Source organism: Protomyctophum parallelum (assembly GCF_964188405.1).
Source record: "Protomyctophum parallelum genome assembly, chromosome: 22".
NCBI lineage: Eukaryota > Metazoa > Chordata > Actinopteri > Myctophiformes > Myctophidae > Protomyctophum > Protomyctophum parallelum.
The window spans coordinates 36,711,251-36,728,022 of NC_139714.1; the positions used below are offsets into that span (position 1 = coordinate 36,711,251).

Genomic DNA, 16,772 nt, shown 5'->3' on the forward strand with positions numbered 1-16,772 from the left:
CTTTTGGCAAGCAAGAGTATATGAGGCTTTTAATAGTATAAGTAGTAACATATCTGTGTTTGAATAGAAGGTTCAGTAATATAAGGTGATGGTAGCATCTGACACCCCTCTCCTAGCCCTGTGGGTCCAGGTAACACTCTGTTTTTGACAAGAGCTCTTCTTTAACCCATTCTGTGCGGGAACCCCTTTTGGTGTTAGCATCATGTTATGCTTTAGCTATTGAAAAATAGCAGATCTATAAGCTATAAGATCTGCTATTGTCATAACAGAACCATCTAAACACTACAACATGCAGAGGAGAAGTCATAACAGAACCATCTAAACACTACAACATGCAGAGGAGAAGTCATAACAGAACCATCTAAATACTACAACATGCAGAGGAGAAGTCATAACAGAAACATCTAAATACTACAACATGCAGTCATAACAGAACCGTCTAAACACTATAACATGCAGAGGAGAAGTCATAACAGAACCATCTAAATACTACAGCATGCAGTCATAACAGAACCATCTAAACACTACAACATGCAGAGGAGAAGTCATAACAGAACCATCTAAACACTACAGCATGCAGAGGAGAAGTCATAACAGAACCATCTAAACACTACAGGGTTCCCCAATTAATTTTCCTCAAGGGCCATATTTTGACTAGCGTACCAGGCTGGGGGCCGAGTCTGCACGCGCGAGGTCGAGGTCTTGCCCTGAATTCATTTTCAGGGCAAGACCCCATTTGAAAAGGATGCCCAGTTTGACATGCAGAGGCTACTGACCCCCATGTAATGCCATTTATATCTGGGACAATTTAAAAAAAAAAAAAAAAAAAAAAAGAAATTCTTTCATGGGCCACAAGGGGTCACTCTGTGGGCCGCAAATGGCCCGCGGGCCGCCTATTGGGGAACCCTGCACTACAGCATGCAGAGGAGAAGTCATAACAGAACCATCTAAACACTACAGCATGCAGAGGAGAAGTCATAACAGAACCATCTAAACACTACAGCATGCAGAGGAGAAGTCATAACAGAACCATCTAAACACTACAGCATGCAGAGGAGAAGTCATAACAGAACCATCTAAACACTACAGCATGCAGAGGAGAAGTCATAACAGAACCATCTAAACACTACAACATGCAGAGGAGAAGTCATAACAGAACCATCTAAATACTACAACATGCAGAGGAGAAGTCATAACAGAACCATCTAAACACTACAGCATGCAGAGGAGAAGTCATAACAGAACCATCTAAACACTACAGCATGCAGAGGAGAAGTCATAACAGAACCATCTAAACACTACAGCATGCAGAGGAGAAGTCATAACAGAACCGTCTAAACACTACAGCATGCAAAGGAGAAGTCATAACAGAACCGTCTAAACACTACAGCATGCAGAGGAGAAGTCATAACAGAACCATCTAAACAGTAAACAGTAATTGAACAGGTCCAACTGACGCCAGAAGACGATAGCTTTGTAAACAAACGTGGCGCGGCTCAACATGTTTACATGCGTGATGCGGCAAGAAAATAATCACGTGGGCGGAAGCCATCACTATTCACTAAAGCACATCGACGTGAATGCTGGGAGTTGTAGTGTAACTGGTTATATAGTATACTATAGATGATGTGACACAGTGACAGATGGAGCTTCTCTAATACAATAAATACATAATAACTACAAGAACAATAACCACAATTCAAATAAAAATATGGAATAACTGTTATTTATAGGATCAAATGAAAACATCATGTTACAAACGAGTGTAAAGTAAAGCTGTACACTCATAGAATATCATGATCAATGTACCGATGTGCTTCTCACAACGCCAGCAGAGGTCAGTGTTCTTCAACTTTAGTGTAGGCACTAGGCAAAGTAGGCATCTTACGTGGAGGCCATTAACATGAGTTTATATTTATAGCTCTCATTAACTGTGACCAAGCCATGATGGCGCAATTATTCTTTGCCACATCTTATCTGCAATATGTAACCTACAAGTAAGACGCTCAAACGCGTGAAGCGAACGCAGCTCGTGTGTGTGTGGTTGTGTGTGTGTGTGTGTGTGTGTGTGTGTGTGTGTGTGTGTGTGTGTGTGTGTGTGTGTGTGTGTGTGTGTGTGTGTGCGCTACAGCTGCGCCCTGTGTGTGTGTGTGTGCTACAGCTGCGCCCTCTGGTGGCGGGCGGGTGGTGTAACAGCGGGACAGACAGACAGACAGACATTCAGCCCTTGCTGTCATAGTAAGTGGCTCACTGCGTTCGCAATAAATCCTTCTCCCAGCATAGTTTATAAGATCTCTCTCATGTAGTTGTGTTTTGATGAATTGAACATGGTGGACCCTCTTGTAAACAAGTGTGGTATCCGTGGATATACACGTCCGTAATGCTTAATTGGGTCGTCCACTCACAGTTAACAGTCTTTGTATTGAGTTTGTACGGAGCCCCTAAAGTGACACAGAGCAGATATTTTTTTTATGTCGTGCGAACGTCTTATATGACGTGGCCACGTCATATAAGACGTGCGCTCGAGATCCTTATGTCGTTCAAACGTCTTAATTAAAGTGTTTGCACCAGATCCGCATAATAGCCTGAATACAGGCTGGTGGCTATTTCCTTCTCTCCAGAATATTGCTATGCGTCGCCTTCGCTACACGCAGTAGGCCTACAGGCTATACACATACGCATGCAGGCCATGGCTCCGTTCAGTTTATTTAATCCTTTGCTTATGAAATAAAGAATAGATTAGGCAACGACCGGATTAAGGTTGGTGAGGGGTCCGTTAAGACGACCGGATTAAGGTTGGTGAGGGATGCGTTAAAACGACCAGATTAAGGTTGGTGAGGGATGCATTAAAACGACCAGATTAAGGTTGGTGAGAGATGCGTTAAAACGACCGGATTAAGGTTGGTGAGGGGTGCGTTAAGACGACCGGATTAAGGTTGGTGAGAGATGCGTTAAAACGACCGGATTAAGGTTGGTGAGGGGTGCGTTAAGACGACCGGATTAAGGTTGGTGAGGGGTGCGTTAAGACGACCGGATTAAGGTTGATGAGAGAGGCGTTGCTCCCGTGCTTGCGGTTATGTTTAGGTTAGAGTTAGGGTTAGTAATGGTCGATCTAACGTGAGGTCGGACCAATATCACGCTACCCAACGACTGACCTTCTGGTAGAGGACACTGAAGTATTCCAGAATGTGATCAAAGCTGTATTTCTTCAACATTTCACAGGAGTGGTCGTCGGCACTGCAGTAAAACTCCACAGTTATTTACGTCCAAGTGGCGCTTCATGTATTCACAGCAGGCCTCTCGCACAGACGTGACTTCCAGCAGGTCTGATGCCGCCAGCAGAGCCTGGAACAAATGAACACATTAGCTTGATGTTATGTAGGACTATATGGAGACAATGTCTGATGTTTATGATAATAATAAAATACATTACCTGCACATTATCAGTAGAGATGGACACCTTAGATGTGTAGGCGTAGTTCACCAGCAAACCAATCATCTGAGGTTCCAGTCCACTGATGGTCACTCTGTCCTGTGTGGACTCCCTCATACCAGACGTAAACATGGCCTGTGCACGTTGGAAAGGAGAACGGTTGGCTTGGGACTGTCCATAGTTTCTTTCTTATTTACATTGTTAATCGATTAATTAATTTGGTGTAGAAGTAGAGTGATATTTGGTAACGGTTCATGTGAAAGCAAAGGCAAACGTTAAATGTCATTGCCTTAACAGCAGCAGCTCAATAGAGCGTTGCAGTCCCGCCTCCCTTTCATGACGACGAGAGCCCCGGAAGAGGATTCCCTGTTTATTGTCCCCATAAAGTTTTTAAAATATATTTATTTAAAGACGTTTACGCCGCGGACAAAGCTAACTCTTGTTGTGACAAATCATGACAATTAACACAATGTATTGGGCTGATCAAATAACTAGTAAGAAGAAGTGTTGTACCCTGCCTTTTTTTCTTCTCTCTCATTATTTGATTGGACCAAAACATTGTGTTTATTGTCATGATTTGTCACAACAACAGTTGGCTTTGTCCACGGCGAAAACGTCTTTAAATAAATACTTTTTGAAAACTCTATGGGGAAAATGAACGGGGAATTCTCTTCAATCAATCAATCAGATTTATTGTTACTTCCACAAAAATACACTGGGCATACAGGGGAGCAAAATACCGTTCTCCATGTCTCATGGTGCTTCACATTTAAAAACAATAGACACATTAAAAAGAGGCAAAGCCTTATTAAAAAAGCATTAAGAAGGTAAAAGGAGCAGACAACATCCGGGCCTGTCGTCGGGGGTGGGACTGCGACGCTCACGTGTGCTTTTACCTCAAAGTAAGGGCTGAAGGAGGCCAGGACATGACGATGGCAGGGGACCTCCTGTCCCTCACAGACCAGAATCACATCACACAAGAACCTGTTGAGACGCAGCCTGTTGAGACCCTCTAACAGCTTGTTGGGATGGTGGGGGTCCCACAAACACAGACGCCTTCAGGGAGGATGGAGGTACACTGGTGCCGTCCTCCTGAATGCAACGACAACAACATCCAGAGGGACATTCATAATCAGACAAATAAACCACTATCAATCTGTGAGTCATGTTGCTGATCTGGTAATGATGCTTGAAAACGGTCACTCACATGGTCAGTGTCTTGGCTCATCCTCTTGGCAGCCTGTGGTGATTCTCTCTGGCTGGCAGCATCCAGGATGTTGTCAGCCATGGCTGAGGTGAGGTGGAGAGAGAACACACTACATTACTGTTACATGTGCTTACCCCAACTTTATTATTATTGGTCATAATATGTTCTCATCTATAGAAGAAAGAATACAATGCTACATCACTACAATATAGTACATTCATATTACACTGAAAAATACAGCCTATCTACTAGCCGCAATTTGCAATACTAGATTTGTTTAATAAATGGTATGAATCTAGAGTTGCAATACCCTCCATTGACATCCCATTGATCCAAATTGCATTTCGTGTGTACTGAATATGAAATGAAATGTTTGTGTGCAGTCATTTCATTTACACAAGTATAGTTTGGTTTGGTATACTATAAGCTACTACTACCCTCTTTCAATCCACCAACCTCATAGAGACAACAGTCCATGTGCAAACACCTGGCAACACGCAGAAGTACACCATTCTAATATCAGCCTAAATCCAACGTCCGACTATAAACAAGCTCTCACGACAACACGCATGTAATGATATGACACAAACATAACGTAAACAAAACTAAGATAAACAAACCTCGTTGTTCTGCCTACAAATCCAAAGTCCAACCAAGTGTTCCACAACAGACGGACAGCCGCACACAAACAGCAATGGAATTAGTCCGTCAAACAATGTAAGTTTCACTTTTAGACGTTTTAAACTTTAACAATAAGATAGCCTTTACTCTGCACTGTCTAATGAGCTCAACACTGCACCTTCAAGTCACGTGACAAGGTTCTTCACAGCTGTTTTCTGTTTGGATAAATTACATGCATTTGATTGGTTGTTCACACATGAATATATTTGCAATATTGAATAATGTAACAGTAACACAAGTGTATTGCAAATGGTAATGAATAAATATAACTTTGTAATATAACTTGAATTTGTCCAGTAGCCTTAGCCTAAGATTTAGACTCGATGTATTTATCGATTCTGACATTTCAAATCGATAAATACATCAATGAGTCTAAATCTTAGCGGCTACAGTAGCCCAACATTACTGTGCATTTTATTGACACAATAATTCATGTTGACATCGTGTCGTACGTGTGCCGTTTGTCAGACAGAGACGGAAGATATTTGAAAACTTTTATATTCATAAAACTAAAAGCAACAGAATTGAAGGGCAGAGATCTTATCGATAATCACAGCAGTCAGCAAATGTTTGGTAGAGATGTACACCAGAACATAGCATAGGTGATGTAATACACATACTGTATAGCATAGGTTAACATAATTAGCTTATATGTGCTCATATTATTTTATTTATCTTGCTATAGTAAGAGTTGAAACATTAAAGTGCCTATATGAGCCGTTTGCCACCCTTTTCCACTGACATAGACCTGAATATTGGAAATATTTAACACAATATTCCTTTTTGCCACAACAGAAAATAAAACAATAATCACACCTCCAAATGATCTCAGGAGTCCCAGCTAAATAATGATTCAATATTTAACCTGTAAATGGATGAACTTTGGCTATAATCTGTATGCATAAGTGCAGGCTACATAGAAATGAAAATCACACACACACTTGTCAGTGTTTCTACTCATATGTCTATCCTTCATTCAATACCAGACCACATTTTAATGTATGTATTATATTTTACTGTCTACCAAGCATTTTAGCGATGGACCCTTTGATTGCCTAGTTCCATTATCAAAGGATTGTGGATCAGAAAAGAGCTACAGTGCAAAGGAGAGGAAGACTTACTATAATGAAAGGAATGGTCAAAAACCAAAAATGAAAAATATTGTCATCATCTACTGAGCTGGCTTAAGCCAGGGTCAAACACATTTGACAGAGACTCTGACTTACTTTGAAAATGTACATTTCCATGATGACACCAACAATGGCCAAAAAAATCTAGAGTTGCAAATTGCGGCTACTTTAGTACCAGTTCATCTCAATAATGACACAAATCCCTGCATGGTTTAAACTTTAAATTCCTCCAAAGTGACCGTTAAATACCCCTGCGTGTCAGAGGAAGAAGGCATGCCGTTTATTTACTAGGCCTACTGAAAACATTTTAGATTTTGCTACTTAATTACTTAAAATCAATAATCATTAATTAATGTATCCATTTCTAACGTCTGTCTGAGGGAGTACAAATTAGACAATCACATGTGTATATATGCTCACACTCACAGCGTTAAATAATGTCACTGGAAATACAAAGAAATAAAGATTGAGTTCAGTCTCACCTCTGCCGGGGCTCCTAAGTCCTTTGAATGTCCTTTTGACCGTCTGTCTTTGACTTCAGACGTCTTTTAATAACTTTAAACAGTTCGTATTCGTAACACACCGTGTGTGCTGCTTCCTTGTGTAGACCAGAGTCTGAATGAGTGAGACACGGTTTGTAGCACCTGTGTGCAATGCCAGGCAATCATGCATCAATCAGTCAATCATTGTCCAGTGTTGCTAAATAAATAAAGTTAAATACATAATAACTACAAGAACAATAACCACAATTCAAATAAAAATATGGAATAACTGTTATTTATAGGATCAAATGAAAACATCATGTTACAAACTAGTGTAAAGTAAAGCTGTACACTCATAGAATATCATGATCAATGTACCGATGTGCTTCTCACAACGCCAGCAGAGGTCAGTGTTCTTCAACTTTAGTGTAGGCACTAGGCAAAGTAGGCATCTTACGTGATTGATTGATTGATTGAAATATTTATTAACAGTTTGTAGAATTTACAGTACATTTTAAGCACAAACTCAATACAAAGACTGTCAACTGTGAGTGGACGACCCAATTAAGCATTACACTTGTTTACAACAGGGTCCACATTGTTCAATTCATCAAAACATTTAAAGACATACAAACATTTAGAGACATACAAATAGACATTTCTATGTAGCTAAATTCATCATATGGGAAGCAAAAAAGGGAAAAGATACAATATACAGTGAGGGAAAATGGGGTGGGGGGGTGGGGGGGATTCAGATTTTTTACAGAGGCCAGTTTCGAATTGCAGCCATCCGTAGGTGCCCTTTGAGAGCGGTTTTGAAGGAGTCAAGGGATTCACATGTCTTAATGACTGTTGGTAGGGCGTTCCACATTTTGGTGGCATAGGAGCGAAAAGAATTTAGTCCCTTGTTTGTGTCGAATCTGGGTTGTACATGGTTTGTTGCACTCCCTCTGGTGTTGTGGGTGTGGACTTCGTTTACATTAAGGAAGTATTTAGACAGGTACATGGGTATCTTGGTGGTGTATCGAATCTTGTGGACCAGACCCATTGCAAGATGCTGTACTCTGTCGTCGACCCTAAGCCATCCCAGCCTGTCAAAGTGGGCAGGGGTGAGGTGGGTTCGGGGGGTGAGGCCAAGTAGGAGCCTGACCAGTTTGTTTTGGGAGGTCTGGAGCCTTGTTTTAAGGGCCTTTGAGGTGCTGTGGTACCAAGAGGTGGATGCATAGTCAAAGAAACCTTGTACGAGGGCTCCTGTTAAGGTCTTCAAGGTGTTTTTGCTGACCAGTGAGGAGATCCTGTAAAGGAATCTTGTTCTTTGATTGACTTTTTTGATTACGTTGGTGGCCATCTTATCACCGGAAAGATTGGCCTCCAGGATGGAACCTAGGTAGGTAATTTGATCTTTTCGTGTGATAATATTGTCACCCACTCTAACCAAGAAGCCATCTGCCTTGCTGAGATTACTATTTGTGGAGGCCATTAACATGAGTTTATATTTATAGCTCTCATTAACTGTGACCAAGCCATGATGGCGCAATTATTCTTTGCAATTATTCTTTGCCACATCTTATCTGCAATATGTAATTCAGATTTTACGGGGGCCATATCGAATTGCAGCCGTCCGTATTTCAAACTCAATAAAAAGACTGTTAACTGTGAGTGGACGACCCAATAAAGCATTACACTTGTTTACAAGAGGGTCCACCTTGTTCAATTCATAAAAAAAAAAAACGACAGGTAGGTACTAGGGCTGGGGGTCCCCAGACCCCAGCAACTGACTGGTAGGTAGGCCTACTGGTGGTCCCCGGACCCCAGCAACTGACAGGCAAGTACTGCACATGGGTTCCCCGGACCCCCCAGTCTGTGACTCAATGCTATTGTAGGCTATAGGCCTATTGTTATTATAGGTCAGTCCGTAAACACTGAAGTTGGTGCTTTGCCTGAAAGTAAGGACAGCACTCAATTAATTAATTCACAATACACCTTTAATTATATTACATGAAGCAGACATCCCTGTGATTAAACCTTTAGCATTACACTGTGGTTAACTCCTTATATGGTCAGCACACTATAGTAGGGTGGATCATCTCAACAAAAGTTATATTTTAATTAAATTAAATCACTGAATATACCTTTAAACATTTAATTTATTTCACAAATAGAGAAGCTTTCACTCAATAGGAACTGCTACCGTCTCAAGTTGATGATGTCATCATTATGTCCTGCGTTCAATCACCACTAGAGTCCACCATTATTCTCATTAGGTATTTTTATTTGGCATCTGAAAAGATATACATACACCATCTTAATCCGTCAAAATATCTGCATCAAAATCCATGGTTCCGCATTTAATCATTTATATAAAAAAATTATAATAATCGAGCGTCTCTTCAAAATGTAAAAGGTAGCCTAAATAAAATAACAAATCGTTACATTCAAAACAAGCTTATTGGATTAAAGGGATAGTTCAGATGTTTTAAACTTAAACTGTATGAAATACTTGCCATTAATATAGTGGTTGCGACTGTATTAATTGGTTGCCCGAGTCCCGTGGTGGCAGTTCTGCTCTGGTTTTGGTGAAATATTAAGTAGTTCCGGTCATTTTGTGGGGGGCACTGGGGCCACGCAGTAAAAGTAAATTAAGTCACAAATCATCAATCATCAATTAATACAGTTGCAACCACTATATGAATGGCAAGTATTTCATACAGTTTAAATTAAAACAATCTGAACTATCCCTTTAAGACTGAAGGCAGGACAAGCTCCAATGCATTGTTTTATGTGCACTCCTATATTAATAACTTATTATCATATATCTACACTGCCTGGGGGAAACTCATGGAAGCAAATTGACAATATATATTTGTTTTAAAAATATAAGATTTTCTTAATTTTCTGAAAAAAATTAACATTTTCTGAAAATGAACAAAATGAGGTTTCTTCCCCACAGCAGAGATATAAAATGTATGTTGTTTTATGTGACACACACATGCATTTCCCTCTGACATCCTCTAGATGGCAGCAAAGTCTGTCAGAGTGGCGACCTGACTTCAACTAAAAGGTTTGTATTAATTATTATTATTAAGTAACTCTGAGAGTGTAACCAATGGAACCAAATAGAACCCGCTGTAAGGGTCCATTTGGTTCCAATAGAACCCGCTGTAAGGGTCCATTTGGTTCCAATAGAACCCACTGTAAGGGTCCATTTGGTTCCATCTGTTACTCTTAAGGCCAAAACACACCAATGCGACGCCTTGCAACAAAACCGTCTTAAAGGCCAACTGTGGTTGAATAAAAAAACAAACGTGTGAATCAACAGCGCCCCCGTCTGGTGGAGTCAGGTTAACATGTGAATCAACAGCGCCCCCGTCTGGTGGAGTCAGGTTAATATTAAGACACTTCTCTAGAGCGGGAATGTAAAAGAGTGTATGAACATTAAGTTAAGGTTTCTCGCGTGCGTGCATGTTTAGACAAAGTCCCTGGATCTCTTGATTGCACAGCAGAGCAGGATACTGAAGATCATCCCAAAAATCTGTGGAAACACAAAACATGTATGTTTTGTGTATGAGGTACAGTAGAGTATGAGGTACAGTAGAGTAGACGACAGTATGAGGTACAGTAGACGTACAGATGTACAGTTTACAATGTAGTCATTTATCAGACGCTCTTAATCCAGAACGATTTACAGTAAGCAAGAACAACACATGGTGATACATCACATACATAGAGATAGTCATCATGAATCATATGGAAGCTAAGAACATAACAGTGGAATATCTACAGTATATATAATTAAACTATGCGTATACACTTCTATAGAGTGCTATGTCTACATCAAATTCTATCCATGTTACATAAGCCTTTGCATACGCCTGTAAGGTGGTCGAGGATAGGACAAGTGCATAAGGTGGTCGAGGATAGGACAAGTGCATAAGGCGGTCGAGGATAGGACAAGCGCATAAGGCGGTCGAGGATAGGACAAGTGCATAAGGTGGTCGAGGATAGGACAAGCGCATAAGGTGGTCGAGGATAGGACAAGTGCATAAGGTGGTCGAGGATAGGGCGAGTGCTACGGGCTGTAAAGTGGTCGAGGATAGGCTGTAAGGTGCCGGTGCTGAGGGGGACACTCAGTGGCGGTGTAAAGCATTGGTTCCCAACCTTTTTACACTGAAGTACCACCTCAGAAAATATCTGGCTCTCCAAGTACCTCCATAACTTTTAACTGTTGTTAAAATACAGCAGCGTAGACCTGCCCTTTGTGTTCCATTCCTATAATAACTGATGTTAAAATACAGCAGCGTAGACCTGCCCTTTGTGTTCCATTCCTATAATAACTGATGTTAAAATACAGCAGCGTAGACCTGCCCTTTGTGTTCCATTCCTATAATAACTGATGTTAAAATACAGCAGCGTAGACCTGCCCTTTGTGTTCCATTCCTATAATAACTGATGTTAAAATACAGCAGCGTAGACCTGCCCTTTGTGTTCCATTCCTATAATAACTGATGTTAAAATACAGCAGCGTAGACCTGCCCTTTGTGTTCCATTCCTATAATAACTGATGTTAAAATACAGCAGCGTAGACCTGCCCTTTGTGTTCCATTCCTATAATAACTGATGTTAAAATACAGCAGCGTAGACCTGCCCTTTGTGTTCCATTCCTATAATAACTGATGTTAAAATACAGCAGCGTAGACCTGCCCTTTGTGTTCCATTCCTATAATAACTGATGTTAAAATACAGCAGCGTAGACCTGCCCTTTGTGTTCCATTCCTATAATAACTGTTGTTAAAATACAGCAGCGTAGACCTGCCCTTTGTGTTCCATTCCTATAATAACTGATGTTAAAATACAGCAGCGTAGACCTGCCCTTTGTGTTCCATTCCTATAATAACTGATGTTAAAATACAGCAGCGTAGACCTGCCCTTTGTGTTCCATTCCTATAATAACTGGTGTTAAAATACAGCAGCGTAGACCTGCCCTTTTTGTTCCATTCCTATAATAACTGATGTTAAAATACAGCAGCGTAGACCTGCCCTTTGTGTTCCATTCCTATAATAACTGATGTTAAAATACAGCAGCGTAGACCTGCCCTTTGTGTTCCATTCCTATAATAACTGATGTTAAAATACAGCAGCGTAGACCTGCCCTTTATGTTCCATTCCTATAAGCCAATAAATTCTGCTGCTCTGTGTAATGGGAATTTTAGAATGCCAACTACAGTGGCAAATATATGCATACATGGATTAGGGTGCGTTAGGTTTATGTACCATGATGACTCTGATACCGATGCCCACATGGGTTAGGGTGCGTTAGGTTTACGTACCATGATGACTCCGATACCGATGCCCACATAGGTTAGGGTGCGTTAGGTTTATGTACCATGATGACTGCGATACCGATGCCCACATGGGTTAGGGTGCGTTAGGTTTATGTACCATGATGACTCCGATACCGATGCCCACATAGGTTAGGGTGCGTTAGGTTTACGTACTATGATGACTCTGATACCGATGCCCACATAGGTTAGGGTGCGTTAGGTTTATGTACTATGATGACTCTGATACCGATGCCCACATAGGTTAGGGTGCGTTATGTTTATGTACCATGATGACTCTGATACCGATGCCCACATGGGTTAGGGTGCGTTAGGTTTACGTACCATGATGACTCCGATACCGATGCCCACATGGGTTAGGGTGCGTTAGGTTTATGTACCATGATGACTCTGATACCGATGCCCACATGGGTTAGGGTGCGTTAGGTTTACGTACCATGATGACTCTGATACCGATGCCCACATAGTTTAGGGTGCGTTAGGTTTATGTACCATGATGACTCTGATACCGATGCCCACATGGGTTAGGGTGCGTTAGGTTTATGTACCATGATGACTGATACCGATGCCCACATAGTTTAGGGTGCGTTAGGTTTATGTACCATGATGACTCCGATACCGTGCCCACATGGGTTAGGGTGCGTTAGGTTTACGTACCATGATGACTCTGATACCGATGCCCACATGGGTTAGGGTGCGTTAGGTTTACGTACCATGATGACTCCGATACCGATGCCCACTCCTCCGATGATGTGCAGTTTGTTGTTGAAGATTTCGTCGATGGCAGCGGGACAACTCTGGAGCACAAACAGTTAAATATTACTACACACAGTTACATATTTATGACCCCATTGTGCTGAATATAAGACGTATATATGTATATATTATAAGTGATATACGATAAGGTTGTATTATAATAATCAGGGACTAGAGACTATATGATATTCAATGTTCTTTTTCTACAAATGAGTGTTGAATAATGGGGGCGGGTCTTATATTCGGCACAATACGACACACACACACACACACACACACACACACACACACACACACACACACACACACACACACACACACACACACACACACACACACACACACACACACACACACACACACACACACCTGTGTGTGTGAACCCGGTATCAATAAGCTTTGGGTTTATCGAGTACCCGGTATCAATAAGCTTTGGGCTTATCCAGTACCCGGTATCAATAAGCTTTGGGCTTATAGAGTACCCGGTATCAATAAGCTTTGGGCTTATAAGTACCCGGTATCAATAAGCTTTGGGCTTATCCAGTACCCGGTATCAATAAGCTTTGATGACGTGACATCATGTTTAAACAATCAAGACAAGAGGCGATCAATACAAACAGGCGAACAATACAAACACAAACATCGATACCTGCCAACAAAAATCAACACTGGTCTCATTGTATAACGTTAGTTACCGTGGTTACGAGGACCTCAAGCCCCTCCTTCTTGGGGCAGATGTCTTTCCCACCGTCGAACATCGTCCCCGTGGGACCGCAGCAGTCCAGCTGGTCCCCCGGAAACATGGACAGCAGCACGTTAGTTCCACTTTACAATGTAGTAATTTATCAGACACTCTTAATCCAGAGCGATTTACAGTAAGCTAGAACAACATCACATACATAGACATCACATCTACCTACCCTAGGTGTCCCCTAGGGTAGGTACCCTCACATGTTCTCCCCGTGTCCCCTAGGGTAGGTGCCCTCACATGTTCCCCGTGTCCCCTAGGGTAGGTACCCTCACATGTTCTCCCCGTGTCCCCTAGGGTAGGTAACCTCACATGTTCTCCCCGTGTCCCCTAGGGTAGGTGCCCTCACATGTTCTCCCCGTGTCCCCTAGGGTAGGTGCCCTCACATGTTCTCCCCGTGTCCCCTAGGGTAGGTGCCCTCACATGTTCTCCCCGTGTCCCCTAGGGTAGGTGCCCTCACATGTTCTCCCCGTGTCCCCTAGGGTAGGTACCCTCACATGTTCTCCCCGTGTCCCCTAGGGTAGGTACCCTCACATGTTCTCCCCGTGTCCCCTAGGGTAGGTGCCCTCACATGTTCTCCCCGTGTCCCCTAGGGTAGGTGCCCTCACATGTTCTCCCCGTGTCCCCTATAGGGTAGGTACCCTCACATGTTCTCCCCGTGTTCCCTAGGGTAGGTGCCCTCACATGTTCTCTCCGTGTCCCCTAGGGTAGGTACCCTCACATGTTCTCCCTGTGTCCCCTATAGGGTAGGTACCCTCACATGTTCTCCCCGTGTTCCCTAGGGTAGGTACCCTCACATGTTCTCCCTGTGTCCCCTAGGGTAGGTACCCTCACATGTTCTCCCTGTGTCCCCTAGGGTAGGTACCCTCACATGTTCTCCCTGTGTCCCCTAGGGTAGGTGCCCTCACATGTTCTCCCCGTGTCCCCTAGGGTAGGTAGCCTCACATGTTCTCCCCGTGTCCCCTAGGGTAGGTACCCTCACATGTTCTCCCCGTGTCCCCTAGGGTAGGTACCCTCACATGTTCTCCCCGTGTCCCCTAGGGTAGGTGCCCTCACATGTTCTCCCCGTGTCCCCTAGGGTAGGTGCCCTCACATGTTCTCCCCGTGTCCCCTAGGGTAGGTGCCCTCACATGTTCTCCCCGTGTCCCCTATAGGGTAGGTGCCCTCACATGTTCTCCCCGTGTCCCCTAGGGTAGGTGCCCTCACATGTTCTCCCCGTGTCCCCTAGGGTAGGTACCCTCACATGTTCTCCCTGTGTCCCCTAGGGTAGGTGCCCTCACATGTTGTCCCCATGTCCCCTAGGGTAGGTGCCCTCACATGTTCTCCCTGTGTCCCCTAGGGTAGGTACCCTCACATGTTCTCCCCGTGTCCCCTAGGGTAGGTAAAACGCCCAGGATTAAAATCAGATAATTGACACTGGGTGGGAAAAAAATGGGTTACGAAATCGTTAAAATTGTTAAAGAAAAAAATAGAAACATGAAACTGTTAACATTTAGAAGACATCTGTATAGATTCAGCCTCATCGGCTCTCCTTCAGTGTGCGCGTGCACGTGCGTGCCACTCACTCCAAAGTGAATGAGTCGTAGAGTCTCCTTCAGAGCTTCCTGTTTGGTGTCTTTGTAGTTGGTGTAGGTCTGTTTGTAGAACTCTGTGACGTCCTCGACCACCTGGAGACGGAGCAGAGGGCTTACCATCAACTCAGAGATTAGAACAGAACTCTGTGACCACCTGGAGACGGAGCAGAGGGCTTACCATCAACTCAGAGATTAGAACAGGGAGCATTCTGCATCGCAAAATGCAGTTTATAGTTCAGGGACGCAATAAAACAACGACCTCTGCATCCACGGGATGCACTACTGCACTACTGTTTTTTATTCTAGTTTATTGTGGTAGCTTTAGTTATAATAATTCTTCATCCTGGGACTCATTACATTGAAAACCTGTTTACGTCACTGATCTACAAGACCATCCCTGCATCCTGGGACTCATTACATTGAAAACCTGTTTACGTCACTGATCTAAAAGACCATCCCTGCATCCTGGGACTCATTACATTGAACACCTGTTTACGTCACTGATCTAAAAGACCATCCCTGCATCCTGGGACTCATTACATTGAAAACCTGTTTACGTCACTGATCTAAAAGACCATCCCTGCATCCTGGGACTCATTACATTGAAAACCTGTTTACGTCACTGATCTAAAAGACCATCCCTGCATCCTGGGACTCATTACATTGAAAACCTGTTTACGTCACTGATCTAAAAGACCATCCCTGTATCCTGGGACTCATTACATTGAACACCTGTTTACATCCGCCTGGGGACGGATTAGAGGGCTTCATATCAACTAACTCTGTCAGGTCCTCCACCGCCTGGGGACGGATTAGAGGGCTTCATATCAGCATCTTTTTTATCCCATTTTCTCCATGAACATATACAATGATTAGACAACAATATAGCGGTCTTGATATCGGAAGGTCGCTAGTTCGTATCCCCGGACCGGCACGTTAAAATTACCACCGCTGAAGTGCCCGTGGACAAGGCATTGAACCCCTACCATGAAATGTTCTATGAGCAGGGCCTGGCTGTAAACAAGTTCTTGAGCTTAGTCCCGTTACCCTGGGTAAACATGGTACCTTTCCTTTTTTACAGAGCTATAGTCCTGAATGACCATAACAGGTCTGGAACTCTGAGTGTTCAGATCTGAACCAACTCCATTTGTTACACTCTCTGAGTTAACACGAATTAAACGGATTAATTAAAGAATGATTACTATATTGTAGTATATAGAGAACCACTAGGGGTAACCAACCAGGGGTTCGCGAGCTACCAGTAGCTCACGGGAACCTTTCAAGTCGATCCCGAAGTGTCAGACTGACGGGCAGCCAGCCATCACTGCCAATACACAGCAGAACGTGTATCACGTGTATTTAGAATAGCGCGCAGGCCATCCACTGGTTAATGGCTCATTGGCTCCTCCTGCTACAGACCGA

The 16,772-nt window shown here is 42.9% G+C and overlaps 2 protein-coding genes across 6 annotated transcripts in view; both read right to left on the bottom strand.

Annotated features, from left to right (window-relative positions):
* Positions 1–3,216: 3,216 nt before the first annotated feature.
* LOC310853168 (kelch-like protein 21) lies at positions 3,217–4,721 on the bottom strand (the record flags this gene model as incomplete). The annotated part of the gene is made up of 4 exons (XM_083757407.1): positions 3,217–3,345; positions 3,434–3,568; positions 4,330–4,452; positions 4,641–4,721. 4 exons carry the CDS (start codon positions 4,719–4,721, stop codon positions 3,217–3,219), a joined length of 468 nt encoding a protein of 155 aa, XP_083613533.1.
* Positions 4,722–8,888: 4,167 nt separating this feature from the next.
* The window catches only part of LOC310853495 (CD9 antigen-like), a 31,882-nt gene continuing 23,998 nt past the window's right edge, over positions 8,889–16,772 (bottom strand). For 4 of the 5 annotated variants that reach the window (XM_083757858.1, XM_083757857.1, XM_083757859.1 and 1 more), the window contains 4 exons: positions 15,342–15,443; positions 13,724–13,813; positions 12,986–13,069; positions 8,889–10,465 (listed from right to left, as the gene is read on the bottom strand). In XM_083757858.1, coding sequence (XP_083613984.1) covers positions 10,400–10,465; positions 12,986–13,069; positions 13,724–13,813; positions 15,342–15,443 — 342 coding nt within the window. In that variant the 3' untranslated portion in view covers positions 8,889–10,399. The remainder of the gene's footprint in view (positions 10,466–12,985; positions 13,070–13,723; positions 13,814–15,341; positions 15,444–16,772) is intronic. The other variant, XM_083757856.1, reaches the window with a different exon arrangement.